The sequence below is a fragment of the Saccostrea echinata genome, unplaced genomic scaffold (genome assembly GCF_033153115.1).
Source record: "Saccostrea echinata isolate AGI-Se365-2 ecotype Australia unplaced genomic scaffold, CSIRO_AGI_Sech_v1 ptg000002l, whole genome shotgun sequence".
Lineage (NCBI taxonomy): Eukaryota > Metazoa > Mollusca > Bivalvia > Ostreida > Ostreidae > Saccostrea > Saccostrea echinata.
The window spans coordinates 28,850,534-28,866,416 of NW_026889751.1; the positions used below are offsets into that span (position 1 = coordinate 28,850,534).

Consider the following 15,883-nt stretch of genomic DNA (forward strand, 5'->3'; position numbering starts at 1 on the left):
CTGAAACGCTTTTTGAGATTCTGCACCGGTGCCGATCTTCTTACAGAAAAATGTATTGAAGTTTCATTTGTAAAAGTCGAAGGCCTTGCACGTCATCCTGTAGCCCACACGTGTTCATCTTTGTTGGAGTTGCCAAAGCAATATGAGAACTTCTTGAAGTTTAGAACTGAGTTCATTTCAGTGTTGAATACCAATATTTGGGTTATGGATATCATATAAATTGGTTCATCTGTCCAGATTGAAACAAATGCATGCATCTACGAACTTTAAATCATTTAGTACTTGAAACTAATTGCATTAAATAAATGCACTAATTAATAGAACATTGTTAATGACTCAATTATTTTATTTTTCTGTGTTTTGCACATATACGTTTAGTTAATGTTCAAGATAGGTCCTTGCAAACTTGTCCTTGCATGCATGTTTTTAAAAGAAGAACAAGCCTTTTTTAAGAAGAACTACGTATCTTAAAATTTCCAGAATGGCTTTGATTTGACCATTCATTTTTTTTCAATGATGATAAATTGACAGAAATCATTTTAATTTTATAATTTGTATTTTTGTTTTGTTTTGTTTTATCAATCAATGACCAATTAATTGAGAAAGATCCTTGTAACAAATGTGATGTTTTTATTAGTTGCTATGACAATAATAAACACAGTGATTCCTATTTAATTTTTCATATTTTTTCATCTGTCTTTTTCTTTTTAGGGAGCACATTTCTATATACATGTAACTTGAAAAAAAATTTAAAGGCAAAATCACTGATAATCTAAATGTTTACATTTTTGAAAGTTTAAAACTTATTCTAAAAAGTAAAGCGTTGCTATGGAAATTATTTGAAAAAAAATGGATAACAAATCTACAAAGTATTTAGCCTCCTTGGATACTTACCCTTGTATATAAATTCTATTTTTTTAGGATCGGGGTTAATATACTGAACACTTATTACATAATGTACCTTAGAAAAATCAATTATTCCTAAACATTCGATATCTTGGAAGCAAGCTGTTGTTTACAAATTTGTGAAATGCGTGTCCTCTTAGCCCAGAACAGAGTTCACAGATGGGATAGCGAAGATAGATTCCTCACCATTTTTTTTTGCACGTATTTCAATTCACTTTATTGACAATTACCATGTCGGCATACAGTCATGACATAAAAACGAATTAACAAGAATAATACATACATATACAAAGTGACAAATGTGAGTTGAACAAAATAATGTAGAGTATATTCACATATTTCTAAGTATTCATTCATTTTTAGAAATTCAAATAACATAAGTTCCAGGTTGGGTTGAGTTGGTCTTATGATGCTCAGGTTACGGACATCTTATTTCTACAACACAGTTGGGGAGATAATCTTGCGATTTCAATGAAACGTTTAATTTGACGTTAAATTTGACGTTAATTATTAAGCGTCAAAATGACGAGCGATTCGATCCCGATGTATTTAAAGGGAAATAAGATTACATTGTAGATGATTTGATTGTGGTTTTTTATGAATACCAGAAATCCTATTATAGATCATTTGCGCATTTGCAATAAAACCCCTCCATAAAAAGGAAGAAAATACAGATTATCCCTTAAATTTATTTAATTTTGATTTAGTTAGTTAATTCTGTAAGTTGAAAAATTCATTATTAGATCTATACCAAGGCATTTTTTATCGGAAAATGTTTATGCTACATTTTTTCCCCATTACAATTGGTCACAAAACATGGAGATAAGCGGTCTGTCTTAATATTATGATATCATGCATCTTACGCAAATAAATACTGTCTTGATTATCTTTTCTTATTTTTTTTAAAGTTTTGATTATAGTTTATGATTTCAGAAAGTCACTGGCCCCAAGACCATAAACTGAGGACAGACTTAAGTCAAAATTTTTAATTTTTAATATCTTTAGTTTCATTTAACGTATTAGCATAAAAATTTGCAGTTGTGCAAAACGCGTCAATTCAAACATGTGACGAAAATTTTATTTTATAATCAAAATTATTTCAAAAGTTATATTCATTTGAAATTTTGACTTAAGAATTATTTACTGATATCAAATGCAACGCATGCATCCTGTTGAAACTGTTAACTGTAAACAGTTTCAGTCCGCATTTCCTCGAATAAAAAGAAAACGATTGCTAGCATTATAGATGATTCGGGCACATTAATAATTTTAAAATAGATGAAAAAAGAATTAATATAGAGGTGTGAAACTAAATTCTCATACAAGTGTGTATGGACCAAAAACCGGACACGTTGGACATAAAATCCTTAGAAAATATTAGTTTTACTAAACTGATATAAAAATAAAATACAATATAAAAAAAAAACACGTACACTTGTACGAGAATTAAGTTTCACGCCTCTATATGAATTCTTTTTTTAAAGTGAACCAACAGTGGTGTATGTACATGTGTACAACTCTCCTGTGATGTAAATGGAATATAAATAGGTTCTTTATTACTTCAAACGAGAGGAGTGCCCCCCCCCCCCTCCCCCCTTCTCGGATATTGTGTCCTTCTGTTGGTTCAATTAATAAAATGGAAATTACGTATAATTCGTCCATATTAACTTCAATGTATCAAAATGTATATTCTTCATCTATTTTAAAATTATTAATGTGCCCGAATATACATTTTTTGATACAATTTTCGATTTTAATAGAAATGACATAAGCGATAATTCCATATAAAATATAAAGAAATCCTAAGTTTCCTTTGGTGCTTAAATATGCGACTTTGTTTTGTATATAATTCTATACAAAATTTTGCATATAATTTTAATATTGCGACAAAATCTTACAAAGTTCTCCCACTTTACCTGGTAAACATTATTCGGGTTACTGAGAAATTAGCTGATTTCTGAAATATTTATTCTCGTAAAAATATCTTCATTTTATTTTCTCTACATACAGACAAGTATTTTACTTAACCATTAACATAATTCAAAGCAGTGAAATTGCGTTATGTTTACTTTGGTCAATTATGTTCATTACAACCTTACATTCTGTGTAGAATTGTTAAAATAAAAATAATGGCTGTAAAAACGAGTGACTATCACAGTGTATTAATTAATTTAGAGCAACGATAACACTTTTTCCCTAAGATGGGTGTATAGCTTTTTTGCATCCTCGGAATCTTTCGGAAATACATATCCATCTTCTTCCATCAGCACAAGGCATAGGTCTCGAACAGTCTCATCACACGAAAACTCGGATTTTGGGGTAGTTTCTTCCGAGCACGCATTGATTTCTGTTTCATCTGCGTCACAGAGGCAGTGTTGTTTATTATATAATTCTGGAAGTGTATAGAGCATAATTGGTCTGTTTGCACCATGTATGTCTTTTCCACCAGATATAGTATGTGTGTTCCAAATTTCCACCAAGTTATCCAAGTCTTTCTATAAAAATGAAAATAAGCTTAATACTCAAACTGTCTTCTTTTTAATTATGTTCTTACCATTCACATCGGGTTACTGCAATTCTGCTGAAAAATCAGAAGGAAAGGGAAAAAAAAGGAAAAGAGAGAGAGAGAGAGAGAAAGAGAGTACATGTATATAGATATATATGTTATGTTATCTGTAAGTAACGTTTCAACTCTTCATATTTACCTGAATTATGTCCATAAAGCAAAATTGTACTAAATTTTTGTCCAAAAAAGTTCCACAGAAGATAGTCTCTCCAATGCAGTTGGCCATATCTGCGAATAAATTCATCCAGAACTGCCCGACTTCCTTTCTTAGGATCCCCCAAAACCATTCAATCCTTTGATTATGCGTACTTTTCCCATATAAAAAACTTTTATCACCAGAGTGAGCGTCGACATGATTGCGTCTCAGAAATTTCTGCATTTGTTCTATGTATACATTCTCTGTCCCCATGTCAGCCCTTACCCTTTGTGGACATCCCCTCCGGCGTTGCACGGCTTTTATATAGTAATCAGCTATGACTTTTGGATCGCTATTGGTTGAGTTGGCTTCCAACCAAATAATATTTCTTGAAAATCCATCAATACATCCATTTATAGCTATGCCGTAAGGCTTCAGTTTATCATAAGAGTCAATATGCCACACGTTATCGGGGCCATTGCTGACATATTGCCGTCTATGTAGTCTTCTTCTTTTCCTCGCCATAACTCCATCTGGGTCTAAAACTTTCATAAGATGAAACACTGTGTCTCGAGAAACAGTTAATCCAGAGCGCAAACATTTGTTATGCATCCATTTGTAGCCATGACACTGCCCCGAATTCTGTAGTTCATTCAAAATATATAAGGCAACGTCACATACATCAGAATAATTTTTTCTTCTCGTAAGCCGTAGTCTTTTCAGCGTTCTTTTCAATGTCGATTTACTAATAATGACTTTATTCACAATTGCGAGAAAACTTAAAATTTCAGTTTGTGATAGTCCAAGTTCAAAATACAGTCGGACAAGTCTTTCTTTTGTCATTATAAGGAATGCAGTAAATCATTAAATCTGGGGACTTGTGCAAATGTCTCGGTTTTATAGCAAACAATTCCTGGTTTATTCGTAAAAATTTCGCATTATAACGCGAAAGTTACGCGATATAACGCGAAAGTTACGCGTTATAATGCGAAAGTTTCGCGTTATAACGCGAAATTTACGCGTTCATTCGAGAAAGTTTCGCGTTATAACGCGAAAAATATTTTTTTTTACCTACCAAAATGAGCTCAATGGGCTTTCGTACCCAAACGTATCAAACCCAGAAAATTTCTTCAAAAGCCGAAAAACAAAAACAAAAAAATAAAAATAAAATAAAATAAAACAAAAACAAAACAAAAAAAACAACGTAAAATCCATTTCCCAAACATATAAAAGTAAAAAAAACAAAAAAAAAAAAAAACAACAACAACAACAACAACAAAAAACGAAACAAAACAAAGAAAACTGTTTCCTGGTGGTGGTGGTGGTGGGGTCCATGTTTTCTACAGGGGGTGGGGGAACCCTGAATGTCAGTCTGGAAGAAAATTATGTTGTACATGTTAATAATGATATTTTGGAGAAATATTTTTCTGCTAATTTTTTTTCCTTTCATATGAAGATTTCAGGACAAAGTATATATCTTGACTGCAACAACTGAGTCTATAGCTGTTTTGAAACAATTCTGCTTAAAGTCGGATCTGTGTTGCATGCGGCAATTCTTTTTGATTGCTAGGTAGGTGCTGAGTAAGTACAGTTGAACTTTGGTATCTTGAACATCGATATCTAGAATACTATGGATATATCGAAGTGATTTGGAAGTCCCAAATGCAATCATTTACTCTTTTAATAATTTAACCTCAATATTTTGAATCCTTGGATATATCAAAGTTCTCGATCTCACTGAATTCGAGATAACGAGGTTTAACTGTTTGTGATCATATTATCTCATTGCAGTTATGCTTTCCTTCGTTTTGTCCAGTTTAAAAAATTAAAAAGCACCCCCCCCCCCCACACACACACACACAGAGGTGGGACTTCATTTGTCAAACCGGCGTACGCCGAATGCGCCGCTTGACCTTTGGTAACCCGGCTTGTTGCTTCATTTGACCGGGGAAGGTTCGCCGGCGTACGCCGATCTCGCCGGTCTGAAATGACCGGCGAGCAATTCGCCGGTCTTAGAAATATGGCGGGAAGATAAAACAACTTATAAAATGAGGATACTTTTTACCAATTCGGCATATTCTTTAATTGTTTACTTTTCTTGAACAAATCTCCATTCGTGTATTTAAAATCCGTTCTTATTTTCTACAAATAATTTTTTTCATCAATTCCATGACTTTTTTAAACATTACATTTCTAATTATCCAACCTTTTTTTCGCTAAGACATAACGTAAAAAGTGATAGATCTTAATTAATTGATTGTTATATAGTATAATTATTTTTTGTTTTCGCCGGTTTACTTCATTTGCCAGTTAGCCGTTTTACGCCGATCATATGACCGGCGCAATTCGGCGTACGCCGATCTGTGACAAATGAAGTCGGCCCAGAGAGATCTAGAGCATGATTTTGAATATGAATTACTAGTAATTCATACCCAGCACCCCTTTACTTCCTACTGCCAAAAGATTGGTATAAATAAGGTGTTTATAGATTCAACCTTTTTTTTTTAATAATTTAACCTTGGTATAACTCATTTGTTCAGTCTAATAATAACATTCCTGGACCAAGCCATAATAGCAGACAAAAATATTGCAGCCCTTATCTGAGCCCCCCCCCCCCTTTCAATAAAATACTGGATTAAAACATACAAATGGTTATTTATTTCGTTAAACATAGAACAACACAAACATGCCCTAGCAAATTTCTAAAAATTAGGACAAATTGGGCTTTGTGTAAAAGAACGAGGGCACTTTAGATTGGCATTCGGCAGGAATTTGGGTGCATTTGGAAGGTGAAAATTTCATAGATCTGTTAAAATTACATCAAATTTTAGCATTCTTTCGATGTATCGGGTTCCTGTGAAATAGGAAAGGGAAATATTTTCTTGATATTGCGTTTTGATTTGCTGAAAAATAACTTGAAAATTGGCTAGATGAGTCATTTTGTACAAATGTTACATTTTTAAACATGTTTTTCAAAAACTTTGCCATCCATCCCTGGGTCATTTCTCCATGATTTTTGAAACGTTATTTGTGTGCTTTTTAATTCAAAGAAATAAACAAACATTTATAAAAAAAAAAATAAAAAAAAATGGAAAGAAGACCCAGAGACCATCAAAAATATACTTTTTTGGGGAAAAAATCCAATGTGTAAATGCGGTGCTTCATAGTCGTTTTAAAATCAATATCGTGTGTATAGCGATGATGCGTTACCCGTCCAATGCAACGGAGTCGCACATTTTTTTTTTTTTTGGTTCGATCCTCACATGGAGCTTTAATATTTTTTGATGCAAACAATCGATTCTTTTATCAGTTTAATTTTATGTACTTTTATTTTGAAATGGATAAATTCTGATTCTGTTGCACCGATAGTGAAAGCAGTTGTTCCAACCTACTGATACTTTAACATAGAAATGTCTTTCACTAATTAACAATTTTCAATTTCCATTGAGTACATGACTAATTTAATTAGTCATGTACTCATTGGCAATTGAAAATTGTTAATTAGTGAAAGACACAAATGTGCTTGTAATTGTATTTAACTATAACCTTATTATCTAAACTCAGTTGGAGTATGTGTAACTCTCTACTTACATATTTTCTTCACAAGAGTTACGAGACATAAATGATTAACATTTTCTGGAAATTCTTTCCTCATTAGCAAAGACAGTTTACAACAGAGGATGGTTAGTGGGAATTAGGATAATCAATAATGATAATTAGCTTACCTGGTTTAATCCATATTTACATATGTTAAGGAGGAGAAGACACATAATCAAAAAAAATATTTGGATCTCTAAGAAAAGCACTTACTGCTTGTTAGTCCCCTACCGGTGAAACCGGAGGGGACTATAGGTTTCCTCTGAGTCTGTCCGTCCGTCTGTCTGTCCCTCTGTCTGTCTGTCAGTCTGTCCCACTTGGTTTTCCGCACTTTTTTCCTAAACGCTTGCAGATATTGAGCTGATTTTTGGTATGTAAGTGTATCTTGATGAGCTACAGATCAAGTTTGCATTTCGTTCCGCTTCATTGATTTTTGACGGAATTACGGCCTTTTCAATTTTTACGGGTTTTCCGCAATTTTCTTCTAAACGCTTGTAGATATTGAGCTGATTTTTGGTATGTGGCTTTACCTTGATAAGTTATAGATCAAGTTTGCATTTCGTCCCGCTTCATTAATTTTTGACGGAATTATGGCATTTTCAATTCTTAACGGGAACGGAACCAGATTACAGTTGCCGGTAGGGGACTAGTATTGCTAATGCAATACTCTCAGAATGCTTGTTCTGGTGGAAAATCACCCAAGTATATGCTACATAAAGGTTAAAACCAGTTGCAGTTCAGAATATATATTTTTAAGGGGGGGGGGGGAATCTTGCATGATCAGATCTAGTATTAGATTCACATTAAGATGAGGAGGAACATGGCATGAAACCCAAATTAATTTGTCAGTGAGGAAGAAGAAAACAACTTTTCATAAGAAAATATATTTATTGGTTGTACAAGACACTTCCTTACTTATTACTTATTGCACAATACTCAGAGCCATCATATGTCTTCAGTACTTGCTCCACAACTGGACCTAAGCATATAGAGCAGTATCAACCATTGATCGATACTGTGTAACTGGAAATAGAATCTAGATAAAATCAGCTTCATACCCAAGAAGGTCTCAATATTATCAGTCTGATTATAATCAAACCTTCCAATAGCTCCTTTTTTTCAGACTGCAATATGATTTTTATTTTACAAATTACAAGACAACTAGACTTAAACAATAATGTGATGTTAAAATGTGTATCACATTTCCATGAAAACACTCCATGAAAGAAATGCCTTGGTTGGCATTACAAAATTTTAGAACATTCTGGATCAGCTGATAAAGTTATTTTCACAATGTGTACTCAATGTCCAGTTGAAGGGAAATTACAGAAGATAATGCAAACATACAGAGAAACAAATGTAAACAAAAACAATATCCATTGCATAAATAAGTACAAACAACAATAAATATAGAAATGTATAAAGTCTGTCGCAAAACCCTGGAAGACAAGACCTTTATTATTCAGATCTATTGCTTCTGTTTGGATCATTATCAAAAGAAAATCAAAGTACTGAAACGACTGAAACACAGTGGAGTTGAAGAGGAAAATACAGCATCCACATGTAATTGGCCCACAAGCTAACAGGTTTGAAGAGAAATCTCTACTCAGATCAAATATCAAATTTTAAATAATATAAAATTAAAATTAAAAAAGTCAGTAAACAAAAATGGTTAATTTGGCATATCAAGAAACTAAAAAGAAAAAAAGAAATCATTTCTATCATCTTGATTCAAAGGCTTGGTTGCATACCCATGCAGGCATTTTTTATTTGACATGTAATGATAACTCTTGGTACATAACTGGTCTCTTACTTTTACATTTATATAATATGGTCAGTACATGTACATATATATCAAAAGAATTTTTGACAAACTCTAATCTCTAAGCATGATTAAAATGTAAGTGTATACAATAATATGAAATGCTGAATTGAAAACCTGCAAATGCAAAAAGGGATGCAATATTATTCCCCGTTTCAAGGATTTTGCAAGAAAAAATATTTGGCATTAAATGTTGACTAGATACATTATGGATAAAATAAATACCATGCTGATTCTCAACATATTTGGGTCACAAAGAAAACTTGATGCATGATTGGTTTTGAACCATGGAGAATGTGTTTGTGAGACATTGACATGATTACATGTGTAATTTACATGACTAAAATAATGGTCAATCTGGCCTGAGAAACATATCATAAATGACACAATATTAAGAAATAAAACATTTCTTTCCTTTGTCCTTTGAATTTGATATTAACGTTGTAAAAGTACAAATGTGTGGTTTTCAAACATAATTTTTAGTTTTTCAAACTGTAATATAAGCAAGTGTATATTATCTGGCGGCTTGTCCAAGGAAAATTCATCACACCTTTGTCAATAACACAGAGAAAACATAAAATATCTTCACAAATCAATCTTCTTCAAAGTTTTCCTAAAACTAGAAAATAAGAGTACAGAAAAATGATCTGTAATTCTAACCAAGCTTCTGCAAAAGGCCATCTTTTATTACTGCATAAATGACGTACATTGTATAAATTGAGTAAAAAAAAAAAATCAAAAATTTAAATATAGAGGATGTAAAAAAAATTAGTATAGGCCTGAGGTTCAGAATTTGAGGCTGTCAGATGGTATTTGAGCAACGTCTTGCTAATATTTTTATGGTAAATTGGGTATTTGAGTTGTTAAAGCAGCAGAGAATTGATACATGTAATTAGCTCTGATATGACAAAATATTTCAATTAAAAAGGAAAATCAAGATATGGAGCTGACAACATTAATTTGCATTAAGATAAGGCACAAAACTTATAATCTACCAAGCCATGGACAAATTACGACTGCTATCATACCTCTTTGTTTTGGTTTAACGTGATAATGGTTCTTGTGAGATTCTTCTTGATACAAAATGTAAAAATAATTTGCTGCAACGACACCACAAAGGAAAAAAAAAGCAGCAAGAGTATTTCAAACAAATGCAAAAGATAACAAGAAATCAAACAATAAAAATCACCAGTTCTAGCAAACAAATGTGTCTGATACACCTAGCATAGTGCCACGCCCACTACATATCACATGATCAGATTGCACAGGAAGCAGACCGTCACAGTCTGATTATTTAAAACATTGAGACACGACACAATATCCACTTCAGACATATAAACTCATACATTTCTGACTTATAGTCAGACTATTTGTTGGAAATATTTTAATGAACACAGCATGATTTTGGGATCTGATCTGTTGCTACATACACTACACTAGTGTTTGTAGCGTACTTGAAGCATCGTCAAAGAACACCGCGGAGGCACGATTCATGTTAATATCAGTGCTCTGGGGAGCAGGGATCAGGAATCGAGACTGTAGTTCCGTGATGTAGTCTTTTATCAGGTGGGCAATCTCAAAAGCCTGCAAGAAAAATATCACCTCAGTTCAAAGAGTTTATAAACAATCCATAGATTAACATGTATATATACATATACATCAATTTACGTGTAAAACCATAACATCATTTGATTTAAACTAAACTGATCACTTATGAAACTTAGTAGCTCATTTAAAAATGTTGTTATCCTGACCTGATTTGTTGTAAACATGTATTTGATTCCCTTGGCAACGTGACCCACAACAATCATAATACTGGTGATGGCCGGACTTGAGTGGACCACTTCAGTATATTGATAGGAGGCAAGAGTTCTCTATAAATAGAAAGTGAAAGTTAGACCTATAAACTGAAAGTTAAATACATATAATGCATTTAGTATATTTTTATTTCAGTATATACTTTCTTAAATTTTCAATAAGATGGACAATTCAGTTGTATTTTCGAATAAAATTTTCAATGTGTTTATATCAAGGAAACCAAACAGGTTCTTAAATGTTCTGATAGACTTACAAAAGTGTTGACTTCCATGAGAGTGATTCCTTGCTGATGAATGGCCAGTAGGAGGCTCTTTGGAAGAGATGATGTGTAGTTTTGCTGAAATTCAAAACAAGTCAGTCTATTAAAGTCAACATTTGCTTGCATTCCTACAAAATTTCAGCATCATATATGATATAATTACACATAATGTAATTTTGTGTATCTTCATATCTTCCAACACCCAATCCAATTCAAAATAGATCCTTTAAATTTATCTGCTTATGTAGATTCCTACCTTCAAGTTGCGATCTAAGTGAACAGATCAATGGATCTACCTTTACTTAAAATGTTCCAACACTGAAACCATTCCAACAAAAGTTGAGGAAATCTACGTGAAGTACATTTTTTTTCAACACTTACTGAGACATTGAAAACCTGAGCACCAAACAGAGTCCACTGTTTAAGGATCTCAATGAAGGCTAAGATGGCCTGGTTAGGTAACAGCTCCATCACTGAGTTGTGACCAAAGGCTACATCTTCCAGTCTCACTGAGTCTCTTATGTACGAAGGCAGGATCCTCAAACAGGAGCTGAAATAGTTCAAGACATTAGGTAAGGTTACAGCTGTCAGAAATAGGTCAAAACATTAGGTAAGATCACAGCTGTTAGAAATACTCAAAACATTAGGTAAGGTCGCAGCTCTCAGAAATAGTTGACAGAGCATGGACCATTTTAGTACTGACTAAGTTCAATCTTGTCTCACCTGTAGTCAATATCAAGGGACTGCAGGTCATCCATTTCTGACTGGATTTTCAAGGCACAAAGTTTCACCTAAAAAGTGTTGAATTTTTCAGAACATGAGAATGAGATGGTAACAATGTTTTACTGTAAAGGAGGAAATTTTTATACGCACTAACTCAAATATCTGCAAAATGATGCCAGAGGAAAAACAATTAAAATGATACATCTGTACATTCAAACCCTCTACAGTATTACATTTTATTGAAAAACGCATTCTTCACCATGAAAGTCTATAACAAACAGTTTGTACAATAAACTTTTATGAAACAAACTTACAGCCTCTTGTTGAGTGATGGGAATCTTGCTTTCAGCCAGGTCACCCATCAACTGATGAAAAACCAGGTCACACTCCACCGGGTCCAAGGGGTTAATGTATGGATCAATGAACAATCGCTTCTACAAAGGGAAGACAACTCTGTAAGCAGGCATGAAAACCCCAAAAGCAAGACATTTTATGATATATACAATCAGGGTGTTACCTTAAATAACATTTTCTGCTCCTTTCCAAATCCTCTCCCCAGTCTCTCCCATTTACTGAGCATGTCTGACAGTCTCTCGTCATGTGACATGTGTCTCTCTGTAACAAGACAATATTTCATACAACTTTTATCTTACCATAACATTTATAACATTACCAAGTACAAGAAATACAAAAGAAGCTGTAATTATGTTTACTCTATTACATGTAATAGGATCTGTTGCATTTACTTTTACATGTGTGCAATAGTTTTGTTACATTTACTCTATTACACTTAATAATAGGATCTGTTACATTTACTCTGTTATGTGCATGCAATGGTATCTTTCACATTTACATGTAAGCAATTGGTTCTTTTAAATTTATTTTGTTTCATGTAATAGGTTCTGTTACATTTACTCTGTTACATATAATAGGTTGTGTAACATTTTGTATTACATATAATAGATTGTGTTACATTTTGTCTGTAACATGTAATATGTGTTACTTTTTCTCTTTTACATGTAATAGGTTGACATTTCCAATGTTACATGTAATTATTTCTGTTACATTTACTCTGTTATGTGTAATAGATTTTATTACATTTATCACTTGTAATAGGTTCTGTTACATTGACCCCAGGTTCTGGTTGTTATACCTGTTACATGTAATAAGATCTGTTACATTTACTCTGTTACATTGACCCCAGGTTCTGGGTGTTATACCTATTACATGTAATAAGATCTGTTACATTTACTGTTACATTGACCCCAGGTTCTGGGTGTTATACCTGTTACATGTAATAAGATCTGTTACATTTACTGTTACATTGACCCCAGGTTCTGGGTGTTATACCTGTTACATGTAATAAGATCTGTTACATTTACTGTTACATTGACCCCAGGTTCTGGGTGTTTTACCTGTTACATGTAATAAGATCTGTTACATTTACTGTGTTACATTGACCCCAGGTTCTGGGTGTTATACCTGATGGCCCTATCTCATACAGAGAGAAGCACTCAGCATCAGACCGCATTCCTATCTTGGCTTTCACTGTCTTGATCAGCTGTGAAATGAATAAGAAATGCAATGTCATGAAAAGCTTACATTTACTACCATCAATAAAGCCCCCATGTGGTTAAAAAAGGAAATCAAGACTATTGGTTGAAAGAATAAATGATTAACTAAGAGAATGGGATCTCACCTCTCCACAGGTAGAAGCCGAGTCAAACTCTACACTCCTATTCTCCCCATTTAAGAAAAACACCTTTTCAAAGATTGGCCGCCTGTAAATGAAAATAATTCACTAAAATATTGAAGCCCAATCACCTACGTACAGAAGGCAGACAAAGTACGAGGGGCATTTCAAAAGTTCTGGCAACTGGTATATAAAATTTTAACTACGTTACGGATTAAAATGACTCTGATACCACTGTAAAGCTTAGGCAAATATGCATTAGTAGTGACGTCATTTTACATTCAAAATAGGTCTGCTAAAATGACGTCATAATTAGGTATACTCTGTATACTGGGCATAAAAATGACTGATAAGGAGAACAATTTTTTTGTTGAGCAAAGAGCATATTGCAAAATTCGCTCATTGCTTGGCTTTACGGCAACAGAAATAAAAGCCGATTTAGATGTAGTATATAGAGAGCATGCTCTTTCATATCGAGCAAGAGCAAGATGGGTAGTTCAATTTAAAGAGGGTAGAAAATCAATTGAAGATGACCCCCATTCGGGGCGTCCAGTTTGTGCACATGGCGAAAAAGAAATCGTCGCTGTTCAAAATACGATAGCTGATGATGCTAGATATACAGTTGAGGAAATAGCAGACTTAACTAACATTAATTCGTCAGCAGTTTTTCGTATTTTAAAGGAAAACTTAAAGCTTAGAAAGTCTGTGCTAGATGGGTGCCGCATCTTCTCTCGAAAGAGCAAAAGCGCATCCGGGTAGAAATGGCTTCACAGTTACTAACAATTTATGAAGATTGTGACCAAAATGAGATTGTAACTGGTGATGAAACATGGATATATTTTTTGAACCAGAAACTAAGCTCAATAATAAAGTTTGGATCGGTGAAAATGATACAAGGCCTCAAATTGCATGCAGAAACCGGTCTGTCTGGAGAGTAATGTACGCCTTATTTTTTTATTCTAAAGGCCCTGTTGCTCAAGTTCCGGTTCCAGAACACAGCAGTGTTACTGGTCAATTTTATGCAGAGAATGTCTTGTCTCAGGTAGTAGAGCACTATAAAACGAGCCGACCAACAACCAGTACTAGAGGAATAAAGCTCCTCCATGACAACGCACCTGCACATAGATCAGAGATAGTAACCAAATGTTTAAAGGAAAATGGTATTGCCGTTTTACCACATCCACCCTACAGTCCTGACCTAGCTCCATGCGATTTTTGGTTGAATGCCGTTATCAAAGAAACCCTCCGAGGATGGCGATTTGAAAGTCGTCATGCAGTCGGAAGTGCTGTATTCCAGTGTATGAAGCGTATACCGAAAGAGGACTATAGGGCAGCATTTTCCACGTGGATTTCAAGACTGAAAAAGTGTGTCCAGGTCAACGGAGACTATTTTGAGGGATTGATATAATTCAATTTATGATAATGACGCTCATTAATTTACCGCACACCAGTTGCCAGAACTTTTGAAATGCCCCTCGTATTTGATGCTCTAACCAAACTCAAGATGGCAACCTTACTTAGCATTTTTCGTTATGCTTGATATTTTTTTCATCTCAGGGAACTAAATGTTTATTTAAAAATACATTTCTGATTAAATTCTATTAACTTTTTACTAAAAAAACTGATTATAAAAAAGAATATGAATATGAATTTTGTATTCACAATTTGACAACTGGTGCTTATTTAGGAGTCTGTTCCAGATAGCTAGAGATCAAGCTCCTAGCAACAAGGTTGGTCACTAAGATCTTGAGTAATATCCTGCATTACATTATAAACTGGTGCCCTACCTCTCAGTGAGACACTGAATCTCCTTCTGAGATGGCGGAAACTTTCTTCTCTTCTGCTCAGCAGTACGGGTAAAGCACTGAAAAAGCAAAAGATATTTTAAAAAAAATAATTTCAAAACAAAACAAATATATATTGTAATTTCTGAAAATATAAAATTGGCTCAGAAGTTACTGTAAATCTATAAAGATGTAAATATATCATTAAAATGTACATTGTAAATTTCTTGTAAAAGAACGTTTTCTCAGATTAATTGCAAAAGACTTCAAAATTTAAAAAAAATAATGTAAAGTTCCCCTTCCACTAAGAATTTTCTCTTTTTAAACTTGCCTTGTGACAGAACCTGGCGAATTTCCCCTCCTCAGAGGTGGAGTCTAGAGAACACTTGCGGAGATGACAGAGGAGGTACTTTTGGAGGCGACTGTGGGTGGGGGTCAGACTGCTACAGGCCACCGCCATTAACTGCCAGTTCTTCTTGTTTACTACACTGTTAGGGTCTGTAACCATTGAAAAATTAACTCAAGTAAAGTATCAAGTCAAGGAATTTTTCACTGTTACATGTATATTCTCTGTGTTTA

General features: G+C 33.8%; 1 protein-coding gene across 1 annotated transcript in view; it reads right to left on the reverse strand.

Moving 5' to 3' along the window:
• Window positions 1–8,073: 8,073 nt before the first annotated feature.
• LOC133176531 (myosin-I heavy chain-like) overlaps window positions 8,074–15,883 on the reverse strand; it is a 43,882-nt gene continuing 36,072 nt past the window's right edge. Inside the window, exons 33-43 of the mRNA XM_061311651.1 lie at window positions 15,636–15,802; window positions 15,308–15,384; window positions 13,527–13,608; window positions 13,310–13,388; window positions 12,345–12,442; window positions 12,142–12,261; window positions 11,828–11,895; window positions 11,486–11,654; window positions 11,099–11,182; window positions 10,782–10,901; window positions 8,074–10,611 (exon numbers count right to left, since the gene is read on the reverse strand). Of these exons, the coding sequence (XP_061167635.1) occupies window positions 10,459–10,611; window positions 10,782–10,901; window positions 11,099–11,182; window positions 11,486–11,654; window positions 11,828–11,895; window positions 12,142–12,261; window positions 12,345–12,442; window positions 13,310–13,388; window positions 13,527–13,608; window positions 15,308–15,384; window positions 15,636–15,802 (1,217 nt within the window). The 3' untranslated portion in view covers window positions 8,074–10,458. The remainder of the gene's footprint in view (window positions 10,612–10,781; window positions 10,902–11,098; window positions 11,183–11,485; window positions 11,655–11,827; window positions 11,896–12,141; window positions 12,262–12,344; window positions 12,443–13,309; window positions 13,389–13,526; window positions 13,609–15,307; window positions 15,385–15,635; window positions 15,803–15,883) is intronic.